This window comes from Tasmannia lanceolata, unplaced genomic scaffold (genome assembly GCF_043159265.1).
Source record: "Tasmannia lanceolata isolate RefF3 unplaced genomic scaffold, GAP_Taslan_0.1 ptg000006l, whole genome shotgun sequence".
Taxonomy (NCBI): domain Eukaryota; kingdom Viridiplantae; phylum Streptophyta; class Magnoliopsida; order Canellales; family Winteraceae; genus Tasmannia; species Tasmannia lanceolata.
In genome coordinates, this window is record NW_027518683.1 from 7306559 (window position 1) to 7330559 (window position 24001).

At 38.9% G+C, this 24001-nt stretch overlaps 1 protein-coding gene across 1 annotated transcript; it reads right to left on the bottom strand.

Annotated features, from left to right (window-relative positions):
- Nucleotides 1-10957: 10957 nt before the first annotated feature.
- Nucleotides 10958-11356, bottom strand: LOC143878161 (uncharacterized). The gene has a single exon (XM_077380466.1). It carries the CDS (start codon nucleotides 11354-11356, stop codon nucleotides 10958-10960), a length of 399 nt encoding a protein of 132 aa, XP_077236581.1.
- Nucleotides 11357-24001: the final 12645 nt, after the last annotated feature.

Consider the following 24001-nt stretch of genomic DNA (forward strand, 5'->3'; position numbering starts at 1 on the left):
TTTAGTCCTTTAACTTGGTCTATATAGAATGATATTCGTAAGAACAGATGGACAAGAGTAGGGGTGTCCATTCGGTTTTAACCGAACCGAATAGACCGAACCGAAATAACCGACCGTAATTCGGTTAGTTAATAATGGGAACCGAAACCGAAACCGAATTGCTTCCAACCGAAATAACCGAAACCGAATAAATATTTCGGTTTTTCCGGTTAGTTCGGTAAAAACTGAAAAGTGACTTTGTCATAAAGGTATCAGGCATTCTTTCAGGTTAGGGAAATAGGGTTAAGGTTTCATGTAATCCAAAATTATAGATACAAACTTTTCCAAAAAAATCATGCAATCCAAGCAGGGCCTAAAAGAGAATAACAGATTTTAATATAACAAGAGAGATTTCTCAATAAATATCTTCAAATAACCATTTTTTTGTTCAACTGCTATAGAAATAGGGTTGGATTTCATGAGATCTACAGAAATAGGGTTGGATTTCATGAGATCTATAGAAATAGGGTTGGGTTTCATGAGATCTAAAATTATATATACCATTAAAAAAACAAGAAGGAACTGAATTCACCTTTCCCTCTCTGTCGTTCAAGGAAGGAAGAAGATACAGAGGCGCACAAGTTGTTGGGGTAAGATATAGAGGCGCACGAGGGTGATTGAGGTGGCTGATGAAGTTAGGGATGATGTTGGTGGGAAGGAACTAGGAAGCAAAGTGGTGAATAACTGGAGAGAAGAGATGGCCGAAGTTGGGAGGCAAAGCTGCGGAGGCGAGACTCGAGAGAGAGAAACGGCAGAGATGAGAGAAGAAAACCCTAGCTTTCTGTTTTGTGAGATGAAGTGAATAGAAAAGAAAACCCAAGTTTTAGCGTTTAGGTTTAACTCATTCACCCATTTTTTGTTTTTATTACTCAGGACACCCCTTTCACTTATTTTATTGTCCTTTCACTTATTTTACATTTTTACTCATGAAAGTAAGGGTTTTCATCTAACCCGTTGTTCGGTTATTCGGTTAACCGAAAAAAAATTTGATGGAAACCGAAACCGAAACCGATAACCGAAATTTGGGAAGATATGAAACCGAAACTGAACCGATATGTTTTTTAACCGAACCGAAATAACAGATCTAATTCGGTTCGGTCGGTTATTTCGGTTTAAACCGATTAATGCACACCCCTAGACAAGAGGGGTGGAAAACGGTGGGAAAAAGGAGGTGGAAATATATCATAATGTGAACACGTGAACAATTAATCGCTTAACGAAACCTAAAATGATAGTCCTCGTTAATAGCTCTCTTCTCTTTATTTTACACTTTTATAGTTATGTTATAGGTTGTTCCAGTTCCTAAAACAAGTGACAGCAAATCATTAAGGCTACGTTTGGATGCCTCATGTTTTGTATTTGGATTTGGATTTGAGTTTTGGATATAAAATACATCAATCATCCTCATGCTCATGTAGAGAGAGAGAGAGAGAGGGGGGGGGGGGGGGGGGGGGGGGCATGTGGCTGCAGCAGCAGCGAGGGTGAAGGTAATTGCCACAAATATTGATTTCCAAATAATGTCTTGCATAACAAATTTGAAAATCGAATATTTTTTTTCACTGTTGTAGCCGATTTTGGAAATCTACGGATTTGATCCATTTCCAAATCTCAACTGCAAATGTGAGAAATCCAAATCTAAATCTTGTGGGTATCCAAACATGGCCTAAAGTCTTTAATGAAGTACAGAGTGTCATTTTTAAAATAAGACTGCGTCAATTTCATTTTCCTTGTATAATATTCAACTATTCAGATTTAAGAGAGGGATCTATGTTCAAGCCCTTATCACCAAAGACCAAAAACACTGAGACCTCAAGAAAGCGTCCACCATTTGAGCTAGAGGCACAGCCCCAACTTGGAGCCTCTTTGGAGTTTGGATACTGCCAAAAGCGACATGTTTGCAAATAAGGGTATTTTAAAATAATCTTATTTGTTAGTGAAACATTAAATCTACCTTAGAAATTAGTGAGCGAGTAATATAAAACTATTTATAACATAATTTGCACATAAGATTATATACAAATAAGTTAGAGTGCTGCTATGGAACCCGAGAGTGGAGCGAGAGTGTAACCTAACAAATCCCCACATGCCACATGACATGTGTGGCGTAGTTTTGCCATTTTCATTGGAAAGAAGCCAAAAATCAAGGAAAAGATTGCTAATGTGTTAAGAGGCTATTTGTGTTGGTTCCACCCTCGGTCCCCCAACTCGGTTACCATATAATTATTCAATTAAGCTATGATGATATTCAGAAAGGCACTTAAATTGGACATTTGTTTTTTATTTTGGCATTGGCTAAAGATCTAGATTTCACTCGGAGCCATCCAGTTGGGACCCAAGTAAAACCTAGGATGGAAGATGCACCAGGGTTACCACGTAACGCCTCTTATATCAGTTGTTGGGTCCTCAGTAGAACTCACCCTAAAAAGCTAACCGGTAAGGAGAGGGTGCCCAAGTCCTTATAAACCCTTCCACATCTTTCACTTTTCCAATATGGGATCTTTTGCTTTTGTGTGGAAGCTCAACACGTCCATATGTGACCTTGATTGCCGTAGATCGTCTAGATAAAAACTTAGCTCTCTCTTAGACCATTTTGACCAGTGATGAAGAGCAGTTACAGGAAGTAGCTGATTACCTTCAAGCTGACACAAGACTGTTCTAGAACTTGCTCATTTGTTACGAATTCGCTGGTCAAATGGAGTATGGAAATTCTAGTAAGCAATATAATTTATTCAACATATATAAGAAACAATGGGCGCCCATAAGAAGGACTACATGTCGACATATGCTGGAGGGAAGTGACATATTCTCCCCCCTTTTTTTCAACCTGGGAAAGCCCCCTCTAGTGTATTATATGACTACTCTTTTCCTCTAGAGGGGGCTTACCAAGTTAAATTAAAAAAAAAAAAGGGCGAATATATTATTTCCCATGTTGTAGACCTTGACTGTGGGTTCAAGTGAATAGAAAATCTCATAACTCTAACCATAATCTAACACTCGTTTGGTTGCTAATTAACTATTCGGCTGCTGATACGAAACTCTCCTTTTATATTCAAAACAGAGGAATGCCATCACATTATGTCAAGTTGTCAACAATGTGTGGACACACTGTGACGCATTGACCGGGTTTATGCCATCAATAGGGTCAAAGAGTGGCGAACTAAGCACATAAATGTAGTTGACGGGTGACGGGTGGGATAGCATTATTCTGTTCCCAGTGAGGGGTAAATTTGGGGCAAAAGATTTGTTTATCCCTGCCCGGAAATGGTGTTCCAGTGGGAGTATTCTCCCATATTTACCTCTCGGATGGGGTAATTACCTCTGCATCTCTCCCGAAATTTACCCTAAATGAGGTGATCTGACTAACCCTTTTTAACATAGTAGTTGAAAATTAAATAAGGGGACAGATAATTTCACTTACTTCAGCTCTCTCTCTCCCCCTCTCTCTCTCTCTCTCTCTCATTGAACGTGACCAAAGCATGCTTGGGACCGAAACCGAAATTTCCCGAAATTAGATATTTCGTGAAATACGAAATTTCGGTTCCAAATTTCGAGAAAATGGCATTTTTTAAAAAAAAATAAATAAATGTTACAAAAGTTCGGCCGAAATTTCAGAATTTTGGTCCCAAATTTCGGATTCCGCAGAAATCTCAGTGGGGTCCGAAATAGGTACCTAAACGGAAATTTAAAACCTTAGACCAAAGTACCCCTTCACTCGTGAAAAACCATACAACACCCTCACCTTATTAAAAATGACATTAGTGTCCCTATCTTATTAAGAATGCCAAAAACAGCTATCTCATAAAATGACTAAAATGCTCGTACCTCGGGAAAATGACTGAATTACATATATGTAATAACAATTATCAAAACATCCTATCTCAGAGAATGACCAAAATACCCTTATCTAATGAAAATAATAGAAATGTACGTATTTCTTGAAAAAATGATTAAAATATCCAAATCCATACTATGAAAAGTAATCAAAGCACTCATGTCTAATTGAAAATGAGTAGAAAAACCTCCATCTTAATTATGAAAAACGACAGACAACATAATGAGAATCTCATGAAAAATGATGAAGTACCCATATCTCATGGAAAATAACAAAAAATATCTAAATCTTGTGGAAAATGAAGAAAATACCCATATCCCATAAAATGACCAAAGTGCCCCTATCTTATAAAATAATAAAAATACTCTATATAATGTAAAATTACTAAAGAATCCCTATTTACTATTGCAGAAACTTACCACTATTTTTAGTGTTGGGTCCTTGGGATCCTCGTAAGATAAGATTCTTTGGTCATGATGGGTACATGCACTTATAGAGACCATGGAAGAGGAGTTTCTCTGATCAAGTTGGGTACATATATAAACCATAAAACACTATATGAGATAGAAACAATCACAAGCGAAGCGATGGTGTAGGCATTCTGGTAGAGTAGCGTGTGACATTACCAGTTTCAAATGTGTATGATGGTCAAAATGCGGCCAAAGAAAATCCTAGTGGACTCAACATAACGCGGTCAAGTACTCGGTTTACGCGGTTGAGTAGGTTGACAGATCATAGCGAGATTCAATGGAGTTGTGATTGAAGGAGTTTTGATTGAGTTTTTCGGTCAACATGCCGACTTCATTGGAAGCTCCAACTGAAAAAGCGGTCCCACATATGGTAGATGACCAATATACTCCCATACCAGGCCATGACATTGTGATGTCATTGCTTCCAATGTCAATGAACAACCTTATTATATCACCACCTTCAACAAATCGTGTAGGGACACTTAGAATTTGTCCATGACGGTTGGGCCTATGGCAGAACAGCCTGAACTGGGGGAGGCTTTGTACATCGACCCTAAGGCCGTAGGTTGAATCCCACTGGAGCTACCAAAAAAAAAACAAGAGAACTTTCCAATGAATGGTCTTTCTCTCTCACGCAAACGAGTCATTGTCCCTTTTTGCTAAGATATCATGGTCTATTTTTGGTACTTAAGGTTAGTTCTAGTAGAGTACAGACGAGCAAATTAAGTCAACCTGCATTTGGTTCTTAAGGTTAGATGTTGTAGTCGTGGTCGCTTTTAGTTCTCCTTCCATGGCATCCTTATCCACGTTGGTTAGGTTTTTTTTTCCAGAAAACTTCAACTTTCTACAATATGTGTGTGTGTGTGTGTGTGTGTGTGTGTGAGAGAGAGAGAGAGAGAGAGAGAGAGAGAGGGCAAAACTTACTTGGAAAATTGTCATTTCATAAAAGATGGGAATTTGGAAAGAAAAAATAATAAAAAGCCCCCTTGAACAAAGTTCCTTAACTCAAATCACTACATTAATTGGAATTTTGTTTATTACCAAAATCAGCTGTCATTGGACTCAGTTTTGGACTCATAATCGGTTCTTAGAATCCAAAACAAATAGGGCCATAATATCACTATCGGCATGATAAGGTGACCACCCTACGGATTGATTTTGGTGTGTTCCAACTGGGTTAGTGCATTCCCATCCATTGATATTTCCTCCCTGCTATATACTTTGACTCTTTGAGAGTCTATGCGCACTCCTTTACTTTAAAAAAGTAAAGTCGGCTAGCAAGGCAATAGAATTAGGGAGTGAAGAGTCTGTGTTGAGCTAATTTATAACAAAGTAAATGAATTCATGGTTATCAATGGTATATTGATAATGATTAGGATAAAGTTAGTTAAAAAGATAACTGAGGTGGTTAAATAATGATGGATGAACAATTCAAAGATGATATTTGTGAGGTAAAAAATGCTTTCAAAGTAATTTTTCCTTAAGAGGGGTATCATCGACAAGATTTTGAGGCTTATTGTAAGACCTAATGATTTTATTAAAGTTCCTTGAGGTTGCCTAAGTTTGGATAAGACCCTCTCGCTGACATGGGATGTTAGCAAACAATCATATATAAGACTCTAGACTCAACGCCAAGCAAATTGGCCAAGTAACTATCACATTGTATATGTTGTGGAATCGATTTTGAGTCCAAAACTGATTACAGCACTCAAAATTGTGTTTAATCAATTTTGAGTCCAAAATCAGTTTCTGGGTTCAAATTTGGTTCTCTAAATCCAAAACGAGCAGAGCACGGCTTCTAAAAGCGGGAAAGAGGATTTCTTGGTTTTCTCTTCTGAGAAATTGTCAGTTTTTTTCTTCTCACGGTTTATTTTGTGTATGGTCTTAGTTGAAAAGAGGAGGGAAAGAATTATGATACATGGGTTTCGGGTTAATCCCTTTGTAATCCTTGTTTTTTTCTTTCTCATAATGGAAGATTGTGATCTCACTTGTCGATGTAGGCAATTTGTTTATACTATTTTGTGCCTGATCAGAATGATTTGTGCCTATTGGATTTACTAAAATATGTACTTATCGAGAAATTATATCATGAATGACCTTATGAACATGTACTCATCATCCCACCCTTGATATTTGATCCAACAACATCTTACTTTTTGAGGAGCTGCTGTTGGGTCAAATATCAATGGCGGTACTTCTATCGTACCACCTTTAGGTGTTTATATGGCCTATCATCATATAATTTCTCGTACTTATCAATGAATAACTAATTAAACATATTAGAGTAAGTTACTTGTTTCACTCAGTGGCAATCTATTGTGAATTAGTATGTTGCTCGGGTTCACGATAATTCATTAAAACTAGTGGATTACCAACTTGCATGGTGGCACACAGTTCGGCACCCAATTAGTAGTTCCCATCTATTTTCAACGTTCCGCCTCAGAGCGGTGGAACCCCGAATTATCATCTCCTAGCTATATGTCGATTTAAGGAGATTTTGAACTAGAAGTAGAGTCAGTGAAGGAGCAGTGGCAAACCAACGTGAATCGTCAAATTTCTAGAAATTGTTCAATTTTTTTATAATTCATTCTACATTAATATAATAAACGCATCGTACGAACACATGTTCTTGCTAGGAATAAAATTTAATACATAAAATAAATTTACATCTACAAGAAAATGTCAAGCGCTACCTGCCAACATTGTTCGTTCAAAATGTGTTTTAATTAATTTTTAATGACCAACGCCGAACTGAATCTCGGCGTGGCATTTTTTTTTTTTTTATCGAAACGGAATCCCGTCTTCCTGGTAGCTCTCTTTTTCTTTTGTTTAGGGTGGTTTAGACTGTGCAACACTTTTCTTCTATTTTTGAACCTTCCATTATCACATTGATATAAATTGTTTTTTTTTTTCATTTTATGGTAGGCCGGTGGTTGTTGCACCCAGAAATTGAATATATTACTAACACCACAGTGTATGTTCGCTTGTGTCATTTTCTAAAAAGGAAGATGCCAAGAAGAGAGTCTCTTTTATGCTCTACCTTCCAAAAAGTGTATGGGCATCACTCCTGCAATGTTTACGTGATCAAATCGGCTGACCTTGAGGGGGCAACCTTAAGATCTGATGACCCTAGACCTTTGATCCATCAAGTCTCGTTCAGGTTCGACACAGTAAAGTTAAATCGCTTGTTTTTGTAATCCTTTATCACATGCATAGGATGTCATCAAGATAGATGTACCTTTATGACCTAAAAATTGAGAGTGACTTTATCCGACTTTGGCCAATTTCAGGGCTGTTGTAGTATCTAACTGTTGTCATATATGTATGGTTTGTTGTCACCTACATTGAAAGTACTACTTTTCTATTCGATTCAAGACTTCTTCCTTCTTCTTCTGGTGGAATAAAGGCGTTTACCTAAGAAAGAGAATGTGATATGCTTTCTTTTATCTTTTTTGCCATTTCCGCTATCATAGGTTAGGACCATGTTGATTAATTACCAAATTATAGTCGATCAGATCAACAATTGTGGGACCCAATATTGATGGTTAAATCATAACGGTGCTATTCCCCATAGGATATCTAGTTGGGGTTATTTTATCTTAAGATATGCTTACTATATGCCGTTCAAGTCAAGAACAAGGCCAGCCAATCCGTACGAAATACTATACAAGCAGGGTAGTCAATCTCAGGGGGGCTTAGTCAAGAGAAAATTATCAGAATTAGATAGCCAATCCCTAGAATAGAGTGTCCAATGCTTCCTACCCTGTAGAGAACAGCCAATAGTCCATGGTTTTCAATTTCGTCCGAAATCTGAAACCAAAACGTTCCGAAACCAAAATTGGTGAAACGGACCAAATTTATTTCGGTGAAATTTGTAGAGAAATATTAACTTTTTATTCCTTTCCCAAATTTCAGCCGGTAATTTCGGCACCAAAAGTCGACATTTCGGCCGAAATTTCAGGATTTCGGCTGAAATTTTGGTTTCGAAATTTATGCCGAAAACGAAATTTCAAACCATGGTGGTAACCCATGTCGTTGTTGTCATTTTTTAATAGGTAATCCTAGATTGAGGCCATGGTTTATTTATTTATTAAATTATTTACCATTAACATAGCAAAGATGAATCCCGTGACCATATTATACAGCTGTGTCACACCCCCACTTGTATTAAAATAGACGGATAACGACTCGTGAGCTTCCATTAAGGATGACTTTAATTACTACTACTTTTTAATGGAACCCTTGTTATTTTATTTTTTTTCATTTTTTAGGTGGCTAGTTTTTTAAATGGGTCTTTCTCTTACCTACTTCCATATGCCGTGATCGCATTAAATCGAGATCAACGGGTGTTATTCACCAATCGCGAATGCCATGTGACATACAAGGGTCCACCTAAACCAGGATCAGGTCGTCTATCCACATAGCAACCTTCTCAGATATGGAAATTGGAATGATCATGATGCTTCCAAAGATTCAAGAATAAGTTTCTACTGTTTTTTTTGGGTAGAATGAGACACTAGAGCTGATCTAAGCGCCGTCTTGTCAAAAACTAAAGTGCTTAAATGACTGATGTAATGTTTTGTTTTCTTTGTGCAATGAATCTCATCGATCTACGACCAAAGGTTAGAGACATCTAAAGGCTACTACTACCCAACTTCATCGCTTTTTATGTTTTGCGTAGGGCTGCAACTCGAGCCGGGTTTTACCCGACCCGTATCGTTTTACCCGACCCGTATCGACATGACCCGAAAATAGCTTGAGTTGGGTTCAGGTTTCATGGGTTTCGGGTCGAGCCGGGTTGAGCATTCAAAAGCCCGCATGAATCTCGGGTTGAGCCGGGTTTGAAGGGGCCCGACCCGAGTTACATAAGTTATAGTATGTACATTTTTTTCTATTGTTAGTTAAAAGTTAAAAGTGAAAACCCACGCACCCACTGTTATTGTATGTGAGTGTAATTTCTGCTTCTATGAGTTGAGTTGATTCAAGTGTTTGATTCAGCATTGTTTGATTGTAATTACAACATTGTTTGATTACAGCATTGTTTGATTCAAGTGTAATGTGAGTGTAATTACATCATTGTTTGATTCAAGTGTACTGTGAGTGTAATTTCTACTTCTATGTTGCCTTGCCAAACAAGAATTTTCCTTAAAATATTGAGTCAACGTGAAAAAATCCGACCCGACCCGAGATTTATCATGGGTAGGGGCTGGGTTTGGGAATCGTGGGTTTTCCGAAAAAAAACCCGACCCGACCCGACCTGAGATATTTCTCGGATAGGATTGGGTTCTCCAAAACCCGACCCGCCCGACCCGAGTTGCAGCCCTAGTTTTGCGGGTGACAATCTTCAAATGTTTAGTACCGGTGATTTTATTTTATTTTTGATAGGTAAGCTGGGGTTTAGTGAGGACCCCTACCAGATTATTAGAATGTGAAAGATATTACAATCAGCATACAAAATACTAACCCTATCATGAGAATAGGGATACAGACCATGAGAACAAAGTTATTTCTGGCAAATTGGTATTGCCACACTTAAAATTAGACAAATTCAAGATTTCAAACGCCTGATTTTGATATATCAGCGGATATCTGAGGTTTATTGCAAATTTTTGGCTGATATTTTTTTAGATTGTATCGGCTGAGATGTCAAATTAGTTCAGTCCCAGTGGCAGTTAATATTGTTTTGAAAATAAAAGAAAATCATATAAATGACATGGTAGGCAAATGCCTAATTGGATGCAAGGTTTTAAATTTCGACCGAAATCCGGAAAGACCGGAATCGAAATTGCCTAAACCCAATTTCATCCGAAATTTCGGTTTTTTGAAATTTCTTCTGAAATTCATCCCGAGAGTCTCGAAAATTTTAATTATATAGCATTTTTACCAAAATTTGGTATGAAATAATATATTATTTTTGATCGTGTACCCAATTTCGGCATAAATTTCGGTTTCAATGAGGGCCGAAACGGTTACCGAAACTGAAATTTAAATCTTGATTGGATGTAAAAATCATTTCCATCATTGGTATTATTTAATTAATAAAAGGTAGGCCAGCATCCGGAAGAAAATCAAGCACCTGAGTACATACTCAGAATGCTATAACGAACAACGCACAACACCAGAGCAGTCCATGACCTAAACGAATGGGGGTCCCGCAGTTATGTGGGTCCTACTCGAAATATGTCGTCATACCGTGAAAGAGTAATAATGACGGTTTCAATTCACGGGCGCGACTGACAATAGCACCGCCTTATCTTTTATAATGAAACATCGAAAAGCTAACATGCACCGAAGAAGATGCGTATGTTAGATAATTATGCGGCAAACGCTAGCGCGGCAGTGCCGGGCGATTCGTGATTCCAAATCAGGAAGGGATAAGCTCATCCTAGGACATCGCCAAGCAGAATAATTAGAACAGCTGGCATGCAGACAAAACTACAAGCGCATGTTAGCACAACCGTAATCAGAACTCAGAAGACTAAATCGTACGGGAGACACAGAAGACTATCTGGATTTCGAATCTCAAAATTCTCATGCATTCATCACAAATAATATATACAACAGAGAGAGAGAGAGAGAGAGTGAGAGAGAGAGCAATAGAGCATAGAAACGCTAACTAACTACAAGTGATCTCCCGAGAAACAACCGGCGGCGAGGGGTCCTGCCGAGAAGAAGCGCTGAGCCTCGCCGAGAAATTCCGGTACCGGAAATCATCGACCTGCGACTCATCCTCTCCTTCGTCGAAATTGAGAGAGTAACTGAGAGGATCGTACCTAAAATCACTGGAATGCCTCCGACTCATTCCCATCCGAGATATCATGTTCCGATATTTCTCCTTCAGATCGGGAATTTCATGAACCTTGGATCTGATCCACGAGGAGCTCCGGATCAATCTCGGCCGTTCATCCGTCTCTACGGACTCCTCCCGCGGGCTGCTGCGAAAGCACCAGTAAAGACAGATGGACGATTTGAGCTTCTGTTTCAGAGAGGAATCACGGTGGCGATCGTCTTCCATAGAGAAAAAGGGGCGAAAAAGAAGAATCAGACCCTTTTTATTTATAAGTTTTGTGTTTTGTTTCTCTTCTCAAGGAGGAGAAAAATGGAATGGAACGAAGATATTTAGTTCGGAGAGAGGACAGATGGAGGGATTTTATACAAATGGAGGATAAGTACGCGGATTTTGCGTTGAGCGGTTTCGTTCGCTTAGAAGAATGTCAGGGGTAGCTTTGTCATTTTACATATGCCAGCTATTTTTGTATTTTTTTTTTTGGGAAAATTCTAAAAATATATATATGATTTTTAAATGAAAATCTCAAAAAAAGGCTGAGTTGGCTAAATTCTCAAAAAGGGGTGAAATGCATCAAGGGCATGTTTTAAGACAAAAAATGCCCTTTGAGTTGCTTTTCCCTCCACCGTTTTGAGAAATAGATCCGAATGCATTTCACAAACTCTATTCACATTTGTTAGCTTCTTCTTCCCCACGCAAGTGTTGAAAGTTCATTGCCTTTGGTAAAACTCCATTGTACAGCTCCTTCTAGGATGAATTAAGCCCAAATTTTTCAAAATTGACTAAACAGCCCATACCATGGGATGATCTAAACCGCCCAATTGATGAGCCACAACGTAAATAGATTGTGCCCCAAAAATCATTTTACATAGGATGATTCTAACCATCCGATCTAAAGAGGAACTCGGATTATGGAAACTTTTATAGATTGGACGGTTGAGATCATCTATGGAAATAATTTTTGAGGCGGAACCTATTTATGTTGTGGCCTATCAATTAGGCGGTTTGGATCATCTTATGGTGTGGGCTGTATAGTCCATTTTGAAAAATATGAGGTGAATTTATCACTGCTCTTCTAGAAATTGTGTACAATTACATAAATACGCTTGGCTCTTGACTTGGTGGTAGGGAATACCTATTATTTTTTCATGAGAAAGAGTTTTTATATGGTGTAAACACATATACTCCAGTAATTGAAATTGTGTTCAATTACATGAATATGCTTGCTTTTATATGGACTCTCTATCTCTCTATTGCCTTCTATGTTTCTATTTAGACTAAACCTGGATGAAACTAATGTCTGTACAATTAGAACCACTATTTAAATGTGTAGAAGCAATATTTTATTCTCGGAACCACTGTTGATATGTTGGAACAAGTATTTAGTCCTCTCAACCACTAAGTAGTGGTTCCAATGGTTTGAATAGTAGTTCCGAATGTGGAAATACAATGAGGACTCTATGTAGAAGATCAGAACTACTATGTAAACACTTAGGTTATTATACCATCATAACCACCATGTAGACCTCTGAGCCACTATATAGTGGTTCCGAGAGTATAAATAGTGAGAATAAAAGGTTATGCAGCCAAAACCACTATAAAAAGTGAGAATCAGTGTATAAATAGGGGATTAAACATTCAGAACCACTAATTATACCTAGAAACCACTATTTACCACTATATAGTGGTTCCGAGTTATAAATAGTGGTTCTGAGGTATAAATAAAGGTTCACGCATTCTACTGGTATTTCATTGGGTGTCAAAGTTACAATAAATTTATGAGTAATGGGTTAAATATTTGTCTAAACACTCAGATCTTATGGCGGTTGATAGTTTAGATAGCCTGATACTTGTTTCGAGAGTTTAAATTGTGAGATTGAAAAATTTATACACTCAAAATCACTAAAAAAAAGTCAGAATGAGTGTATTTATAGAGTTTTAAACACTTAGAACCACTAATTATACCTAAGAACCACTATTTACCACTTAGTAGTGGTTCCGAGGTATAAATAGTGGTTCCGGGGTATAAATATTGGTTCCGGGGTATAATATTGGTTCATACATTTTAATAGTATTTCATTGGGTCTCAAAGTTGTCATGAATTTATAAACATTGGTTTAAACGCTTAGAACCACATGTAAATGAAAGGAACAACAATTAAATCCTTCCAAGCACTAATTGTGGTTTCAAGATTCCTGTGAACCACAATTACAATGAAAACCACTATAAAAAGTGAGAGTGAGTATATACATAGTGGTTTAAACACTCAGAAACACTAATTATACTATGAGAACCACTATTTACACCTCGGAACTACTATTTACCACTATGTAGTGGTTCCGAGGTATAAATAGTGTTTCCAATGTATAATTCTGAGGATTGTGATTGGAACATCTAAAGACTGTGTATTGAAGATTCATAACCAATCAATAGAAATGTGGACCACAGAAAGGAATCAAGGATGGTCCTACATGTACTTTTGCTAGAACTGGCCCACATACTATTGGAAAGTCCATAGATCTTCACATCGTTTTTAGGCTAATAAAATCCATTGTGGGGTCCGCAATTTAGAACAGTGAATTTTGCTTCAGGGAAATGATATATTCTCCCCCTTTTCTTCTCCGGGCCACCCCCTTGTAGTGTAAAAAATGAGTCACGAATACACTAGAGGGGCCTGCCCAAAGAAGGAAAGGGGACGAATATAAAACTTGGCTTCCAATTTAGACGTGCTTTTCCAGCTGATGCCATAATTTGATTAATTTCTCATACGTAAATTACAAGATCTCGCGATATATCGTTTCCTTTGAAGAAATTGCTGTTTTCTCATCTCGGGATAAATTTAGCCATGGTTCCTTGAGAAAGCGAATAAAGTCTTACCGAATATCCCGTCAGTAATGGGAAATTATAAAAGTAACCTAAGTTCTTAGTTGTAATAAGAACTTAAGAAGCTTATCCTCGAATCCAATACTCATACAAAAAAAAGCTTATCCTCGAATCACTCTTTTTCAGTTGAGGCGGTGGGCCTGTCTTCTTCTATTCTAGTTCTCAAGACGCAGTTTCTTCGCGGATAGTGACGAGTGATTGGGATAAATTTGGGGGTGTTCATAACAAAAATCAGTTAATTAAAATAAACAAAATGAGAACCGAAAAGATAGTAAGAAACAGCTTCCAAATGTGGTGGGTTGATGAGATAATTATTAGACTTTATCAGGTGGGCTTCTCATAATAAGTTCTAAAGAGTGAAGCTTAAGAAGACTCCATTTTCGTTTGTTAAAGAGGTATAATGATACTTATCGTTAATCCTCTATTTACATTTAATTAAGGGCAGTAATAAATCGACCCCATCTATCTTACATCGACCCCTTTTTAACATAAAACGTTAGGGCATTGAATAAAGTTGTCATATGCTATGCTGTTAAATACCGTACAAGTGTACAACTCACACGCCCTAATGTTTTACATTAAAAGGGGTCTATTTAAGATATATGGGGTTTGATTTATAACTCCTCTTAATTAAATATCATGATCATTGTTATTAGTAATGATATAAATGTAGTTTGGAGAGATGGTCTAGGAGGGCAGCGCTGTTACATCTTTTTCTATGGCATGCAAAGGAGCTTTCTCCGACACATGCGGGTGCAACTTGGGTTGGGTTGGGTTGGGTCTGGTTGAGCTTTTTGTTAAAAGAGAGTTAGAATCAACACAAACCAGGCCCAATTTTATGGTAAAAGGTCAACCCAAATTCCCAAAAACCGACCCGAGTTGCAATGGCTAGACCAAAGACGATTTAATTGTACATGGGAGATTGGCCCTGCAAAAGTTTTTCAAATGTTTTATGGGTTAATCATGTTTGACCTTCTACCCTGAAATGGGGCTGGATGGTTACATGGTTTATCGGTTTGCTTGGCTCGGGTTGGTGGTTTGGGATTTGCAGCTTTCATAATATGCCACTGTGGCTAGTTTTTATACGAGAGAGATTCGAAGACAAAACCAAAAATCGAAAAGTCCAAAGCATAGTTCGTTTTGGATTTTGAGAATTAATTTTGAGTCTAAAGTTGATTGTTGGACTGAAAATTACAGCCATGTTGTTTTGGATTGTTTGACTCCCAATCTAATAATCTTTCCTGGAAATCTAAAACGATTTGTTGCGGATAAGCAATGCCAATATTGGTCATTGAATTATAGTGTAGAAAAGCCAAACAAGTTGCTGACTCCTTGGCCTACTATGCTTGTGATTTTAACATAATATTGCTTTTCGGCATAAAGTGTCTTCTTAGTAAAGCAAGTGATGCCTTGTGTCTCAAGGTGGGCAACGGCCCGGGGAGGCACAGCACGGATAGCTACAGTGATGCATGCCGTGCCGGGCTTGGTTGGGTGGCCCGACCCGTTTGCCAGGGCCCGGCATGGTCTGGCCCGCGAGCCCGGATGCCTCCTTTAAAAAATGTGTTTTTTTTATTAAATCCGAGAATACCCCTCAAAAAGTGTTTCAAACGGCTAGTTTGGGGGTATTCTCGTCCAAAACTTTTTTATTTCATAAAATCTCCAAAATACCCCCTCCAACAATTTTATTACAAGGTTATTTTAGTAATTATGTTTCTCATTCCTTTGACACATGGCACAAGTTTATTGCATAGTTTTTTTTATCCAAAAGTGATTAGTATTTTCCTATAGCAACCCTATTAAATCTGTTTTATAAAGATGGGAGGTCTCAAAGAAAAATTTATTCAAAATTAAGATATTCATTCTGAGTTGGTTGCCCCACGGCACGTTTGCCACGTTGAAATTGTGGGCCTATGAATAGATTGAATTGAAGAGAATGGTAATGTGAAATTACCAGGTGAACCCATCGTGATTATAATATTGGTTCATTGGTGTCTACACCTACCTAAGTTAAGATATGGATGGGTTAGTGTAAACCTATCACATTAGATTAAAATAATTATTAGATAATCACTTTCCCATTAGATAATTACTAAAAAAGGGACAGATATATATCACTTTCCCCTTTAAAACTCATAAGTTTACACGATATACATGTAATATGGCGTAAGCCCGTATAGTAAAGTATTTTTCAAAAAGTATAAGGCTTACCCCATAGGATGATCCAAGCCATCCATTTGATGGGCCGCATATTTACCCCAAAAATCATTTTCATTGGATGACCCGAACCCTCAGATCTATAGAGGTTTCCATAGTATGCAGTTCCACTATAGATTGTAGGGCTAGGATCCAAGATTTTTTTATTTTTTTTGGATATTTAAGTCCTTTGGTTGAAAAATGTGATTGAACGGGCCGGCCCGGCCCGGCACGGCGGGCTGCCGGCGTTGCCGTCCTCGCCTTGGAGAAAATCGGCCCAGTACAGCATGGCCCGTGAACCCTTCCGCGCCGGGCCAGCGGGCCTGATTTTTCCATGCCGTGCCGGCCCGTTTGCCGCCTTGACTTGGGTCTTAGAAGGGTTGATTTTTCTTATTCAAAGAATGAAGAGATTTTTGCCAAAAAGTCCTTACATGAAGAATATATGCTAATGGGCGCTGATATGCGCCCCCCCCCCCGCCGGCTGGCTAACGTATTCCCACCATTTGACCGGTCTCTCTCTCTCTCTCTCTCCACACACACAACATGAACAGTTGGTGGGCCCAACAGAAACCGTTGGTGGAATGGTGGGCCCATCTTTGAACAACGTAGGCCCCGCCCATACCACACCATAGGATAATCCAAACCGTCCATTTGATGGGCCATAAACGTAAATAGGTTGCGTCCCAAAATATTTTTCCATAGGCGGATCCTAGCCCCCCGATCTAAATAGAAACTACATCTTATGCAACCTCTATAGATTGTAGGGTTGTGATCATCCTACGGAAATGATTTTTGGGGCACAACCTATTTACATTGTGGCCCATCAAATGGACGGCTTGGATCATCCTATGGTCTGAACGGTACACTTCATTTTCAAAAATATGGGTGGGGCCTAAATTGGTACGAACCACACCATAGGATGATCCAAACCATGGACGGCTTGGATCATCCTATGTTGTGGACGGTACGCTTCAATTTGAAAAATATCTGTGGGGCCTACGATTGGGCCTTAATGTTAGTGTACGACCAACTCCATAGGATTATCCAAACCATGGACGGCTTGGATCATCCTATGTTGTGGATGGGCCTTAATGTTACTGTACAACCACAGGATCATCCAAACCATTCATTTGATGGGCCAACCCTTTTGGGGGCACAACCCATTTACATTATGGCCCATCAAATGGACGGCTTGGATCATCCTATGGTCTGGACGGTACACTTCATTTTCAAAAATATGGATGGGGCCTAAATTGGGCCTTAATGTTACTGTACGAACCACACCATAGGAGGGTCCAAACCATGGACGGCTTGGATCATCCTATGTTGTGGACGGCACGCTTCAATTTGAAAAAAAATCGGTGGGGCCTACGATTGGGCCTTAATGTGAGTGTACGACCAACTCCATAGGATTATCCAAACCATGGACGGCTTGGATCGTCCTATGTTGTGGACGGGCCTTAATGTTACTTTACGACCAACTCCATAGAATGATCCAAACCATTCATTTGATGGGCCACAATGTAAATAGGTTGTGCCCCAAAAATCATTTCCATAGGATGATCACAACCCTACAATCTATAGAGGTTGTATAAGATGTTTCTATTTAGATCGGAGGGCTAGGATCTGCCTATGGAAATGATATTTTGGGACGCAACCTATTTACGTTTATGGCCCATCAAATGGACGGTTTGGATTATCCTACAGTGGTATGGGCGGGGCCTACGTTGTGTAAAGATGGGCCCACCATTCCACCAACGGTTTCTGTTGGGCCCACCAACTGTTCCTGCTGTGTGTGTGGAGAGAGAGAGAGAGAGAGAGAGAGAGAGAGAGAGAGTGAGGTATCCTAACGTTTAACGTTAGCCAGCCGTCGCGGGGGGGGGGGGGGGTGGGGGGTGGGGGGAGGGGAGATATCAGCGCCCATGCTAATTAGTCCTTCAAAATTTTATATGCTTTTTCAAAAGGGATAATTACATTTACACCCCCTCTAGTTTCCGACACGTCCACTTCCGCCCCTATTGTTTAAAAAGTGACAAATACAACCCTGTAGTTTCAATTTGTTTAAGGTTTGCCCCCTCAGCTGAAGGTTCGTCCATAGATTGAAGGGTTAGGATGATCCGATGGAATTGATTTTTTGGGCACACCCTATCTATGTCAGGACCCCCTCTAGTTTATGACACATCCACTTCCACCCCTATAGTTTAAAAAGTGACAAATACACCCCTGTAGTTTCAATTTGTTTAAGGTTTGCTCCCTCAGCTGAAGGTTCGACAATAGATTGAAGGGTTAGGATGATCCGATGGAGCTGATTTTTTGGGCACACCCTATCTATGTTAGGACCCATCAAATGAATGCTTTGGATCATCCAAATAATGTGGGCCCATACGCTTTATTTGTCACTTTTTAAACTATAGGGGTGGAAGTGGATATGTCATAAACTAGAGGAGGTGTAAATGTAATTATCCCTTTTCAAAATAATTGCCACAACATCTCCCAAATAAACCGCCTTACTTTTTGCGGTCCATAGACTCAATACTATTAAAATGACAAATCTACCCTTAGTTTTAAGACATTACCTATTTTAATAGCCCAAATCAAGACGTTTTACAGGTTTTCTCCTCTTCTCCAATCCACAGCCGAAACCCTTTGGGTGGGTCGGTCCCCAACTCCCCATCTCCTAAAAGGTGCGTTTCAGCCCGCTCTGATGACTGAGGATGTTTTAGTGGGTTCAAGTTCTCCTTTGGGCTTAATATCTTACACTGTGGACGGTTGGGATGACTCCAATGACTCTTTTCATATAGTGGAAGTGCACCACAAAGGGTACAGCTGGGCTCTCATGAATGGATGTTCTAAATCCATCCATTTTTAGTTCCCGTTGTAGATAGGCCATGCCGTTAAACTGATCCAAACCGTTCGATTTGTGGGCCCCTTTTTAATGGCAGTGTGATGAAAACTTTACAAATCAAAGAGTTTAGATCATATTTTACGGCCTATCTATTAATTAAACTGCGAAAATGAACGGTTTAGATTATCCATTCAAACCATGAGGCTATGCCACCCACATCTAGTATACCGAGGGCCCAGATGTACCTGGGGCCTATGTGTTATATCCTAGCTCCTGATTTTTGATCTCCCAATGAATGGTTTAGGATCATATCCTGGGGTGGAAAACATGAAGTAATTATTTGACTCTCTTGACTCCTCTGAGTCCAATAATCGGATTGGGACTAAACAGTCTGTTGTCAAAATCTAAAATGAATAGGGCCTTAGGTAAAATCAAGACCATTAATATTGTCCTATAAGGGGCATAAGGGCCCTTCCCATGCCCAAGTCTATGTACTTAGGCCCTATTCGTTTATTGGGCTCATTTTGAGCCCAATAATAGGTTTGGGGCTGACAATCGGTTGTAATAATCTCAAACGAACGGGGCCTTAAATGGATCAATTGGACCGATAGGTGACCACAAGTCCGCCAAAAGTGTCATTGACAACACCTTGATCAGATGTTCCTAAATCTTTTTCCTTAAAACTTATTTAGGGCTTAGTCAAGGAAAGTTGAACAATTGATGTTTGTAGTCCTTTATCTTTTAGGCATGGTATTTCTCGTTCTGTATGGGCCTCAGAGCATATGAGTCACCTCGTGTTGTTCTACGAGATAATTGTTCTTGATTGCACTTACATTATCCCACAGGGATCCTAGAATTGATCCCCGCCATCGATCTTGACAGACAGTAATGTTCCTTGTTAGCTATCAGCCCCTGTTTAGGAATTTTTTTGTCTCCACAATTTAGATGGAATTGATAGAAAGAGAAGAAATTAGAAATTGAGGACCTCGTTTTTAATCAACTAATGGAAAACTAAGGGTGTGTTCGGCAACTATTCTTTTAAGGGATTTCCCTCCTTTTTAGGGGTGGAGAATGACGAAAGCCAAAAAAATCTCAATAATCATGTTCGGCTACATGACCCGCTAAGGTACGTTTCAAAAATTTCTCCTACTTTTTCAACTAAAAAATAGGATTCCTCGAAGCGATAAATAACCATTTCTAAAATTTCTCATCACTATGTTTCCACCCGATTCTTTAGGCAAGAATGAGAAGTGTTGCCGATTTTTCGGAAAAGTTTTTCTTTTCCAAACCTTTCCGGAAAATTACTGCAATCCAAACATGGCCTTAGTATTTAATCTATAACAAAGATAACGACCACGAAATCAAAAGGGTCAATTAAAAGTTTAAAACAAAAGGTAAGAACAAAGATAACCCGATTCAACTAAACTACAAAAAACGCGTAGAAGCCGGCAATCCGTGTCCACCCTCTCTCTGACTCTCTCTCTCACTCCAACACGATTTCTTCGATCTTTCCTCCCTTTCTTTAAAAACCCATAACACAGCAACACCCAAATCCCAATCATCTTCTCTATTCAAGCCCTTCTTCTTCTTCTTCTCATGGCCACATTTGCAGATAAACCCACCTTCATAAACAAAAACTACCCTTCAAAAGAACAAGGTGAAGATTTATGTCAAGAAGATTACAAAGAGACCTCAACAACCACTGGTTGCTGTTTCCATCTCTTCTGCTTCGGTCGTAAATCCCACCATGCCGAAGCGCGATCCCTTCTACACGGAGAGTCCAGAGAATCATGGTGGATAAAAAAGATGAAGGGTATGAAGCAATTTTCAGAGATTTTAGCAGGCCCCAAATGGAAAACCTTCATACGAAGGTTTAACAACAACAACAACAAAAACAAAAACAATGCCAATCAAGACAACAACGACCACAACAAGAAGCGAAAATCTCAGTTTCAGTATGATTCTTTCAGCTACGCTCTCAATTTCGACGATGGGGTCAATCAAGAAGAAAACGGAATATGCATGGATTTCTCGTCCCGGTTTTCCCGTAAGAATCCCACCGAGTTGGGATCTGACCCACCTGGTTTTGCACTGAACCGGTCTTGATAAGAATGTAAATATGTAATAAGGCTATTTTTTATTTCTTTTTATTGATTTATTCTTTTATTAAATATTTTCCATCTTGTGGGAGATTCACAAATGGGCCATGTTCCAATTTCAAATGTCTACTTTTGTCCATTATATGTGAAAATGGTTGTATCTTGGTTGCCAATCCAACGGTCAGGATTGTTCTGATTAGTGAGATTATTGGAGTGGGGGGGTTATTAGTGGTGGGGACACTAGATGGATGGTTCAGATCATTGTACACCTGATGCAGCGAACGGTTTGGTATCTTCCGGCCGGATGTTAATCAATCTAGCTCCTTTTCTTTTCTTCTTCTTATGTTTTTTTTCCCCGTTATGTAACTAAGCTTATAATGTATGTTGGGCACAAACAACATTCTCGTTATGTTCCTGTAATGGTTGGGTTTGAAGAAACAAAAAAATAATCGTCTTCTTTCGTTGGCTACTATTTACATAGACCTCCAGATGTGCACGTTTTCTATCAGTTGAGCCTTTTTCTCTAGCCATTAAAAAAACCTTATTCAACAAGACCCTTACCCACGTCTCTCTCTCTCTCTCTCTCTCTCTCTCTCTCTCTCTTTCTCTATTTCTTTTCTTTTATATGGATCCAAGGCGCGCTCAATCAGTTTGGTTGCACATTGTTCCGGCTTTACAGGTGTCTTGACCACGTCATTTAGGGCCCGTTTGGATATAGAATGAATAGATCTGCCAGCTCATGTTGAGGGAGAGAGAAAGTAAATCAAAGAGAGAACACAATCCTGGTGAGAGAACTTCTGAAAGAGTGGCTAAGTTTACGGCCGGCTGCCAACCGGACGCCAACCCTCCTTCTTTATCTTGGCTTGGGAGAGGCTGTGAAAAAAACAGGCAGAGTTATCCAAAGTTTAAAAGGGCGAATATATCACTTTCCAAATTTTAATGGAAAATGATATCAGCACAAGCATGTTTTGATAATTGCACCGACTCATCTTGTCTTTTATTATTTAAAGAGTTGTCAAGGGTTATTACAGTTCCCAAAAAGCTCTTGCAAACCAATCACAAAGAAAAGACAAGCTGCATCTTGTGCAGATATCATTTTAATTGCCAAATTCTCTCCCTCTTGCTTGGTCAGCCTCCGAAAGATCCTCTCAATATCTCACAAACCGCATCCCTAAACAGACCCATATTTTTTTGTTGTTGGGCCCATTCACCTGTTTTCTTTTATTTTCTTATTTTATTTTATTTTAATTTAATTTCATTGACTGTTTCTTTTTATCCCATCCTTCCGATTTCCAAAAAATAGAAAAATAAAATATTCTAATGGCTTCAACAGATCAAAAACAGAAAAAAAAAAAACAGGCAAAGTTATCCAAAGTTAAAAAGGACGAATCAAAAGAGAGAACACAATCCGAAATTTGATCACCAGAAGATATGTACTCTAATTAGTTTTCTCCTTGTTATTACTCATTCATTTGCTTTGAATCTCAAATGTATTCATTAGATTCTTGTTTAATCAATGAAGGAATCTAGTGTTTGTGATCTCAGTTAATTCATAGATTTTTGTGATAGTTCTCTATTAACTGTCGGATCTAGAGGTAGGAATTTGACGATAACAAGGAGCAAAGAGGGTGAAGAAAATTGCCAGATCTATGGATTTCCAATTACTTATTTCCATAGCATATTTGGAAATCTGATTTTTTTCACCGTCAGTCGCTGAATTGGAAATCCAAGAATTTGATCCGGATCCAAATCACAATGCAAAAAGGCTGCAAATGTGAAAATCCAAATCAAAATCTCCTTGGCATCCAAATGTAAGGCATTGCATAATAGGAAGTGGTTTCCTATTTGGAAACAAACTCTCCTCAACCCCATCTCTATTACAGTTTCTCAAAACCGTATGTGTGAGCCAAAAATAAAGGCAGTGAATCCTAGTTTATCAAGGGATTGGAAAAATCCAAAAAGAAATCTAAAAGTTTGGCTCATGCCTGATACTTTTGTATAGAGAAAGTGAGAGCAATTCTTTTTTTGATAGGGAACAGCTTCTCTTGTAAGACATAGTTGTCTTGGGTTGTTTTCTTTTTGAGAGGGAGAGTCTGTAATTTTCTCTCTGATTAGTGAAGAAGAAGTCTCCATTGCTGCCTCATGGAGTACGCATACGGCCGAACCACGTAAGTCTCTGTGTTCTTACCTGTGGCTTTATTTCTCTTTTTACATTCTGTTTTTTGTTATCGATCTTCTGGCCTGGCTGCTCCGTACCACTACGTACTACTTACTACTACTTTGTAGTCCTACTCTACGAGGTAACTACAAGGAGACTACTTGGCCTATCTCCTTCCCTGTTGACTGGAGTTTTTATTCACCACTACGCAGAAACAACAACAACAAGAAGGTAAATACGTGCAACCAAACTCACCTAGCGAATGGTTTGGATTAATCAACGTTGGTGCCACATACTAATAAAGAAGTAATGGTACTTTGCATAGATGAGCCAATCTTGACCAACAATTGAGATTAGGCAAGCATGTCCCATTGTAGGACCCAAAATTGATAGTTAGGACTGACTCCAACAATGACTATCTGCCTAGTCGAACTCTGCAAGAAACTACAGCTGATTAACCAAAGCAAAGATAACTTTCAGGTTTTAAATTGGAAAATGACTTGAGGATCCTGAGAGAGGGGGCGTCACAGGGATGGCCACTCCTTGAGCTTATGTCCCACATGCAGTGCATGCATAGGGGTGTGACTATCGAACAATCAAGCACCTTTGCCAGGGGCTTTCCCATTGTTCTCACCAATGATCCAGATCACCTGCCTCTTTCTGTAACCCCCAAATGCTATATATGATATTAAATG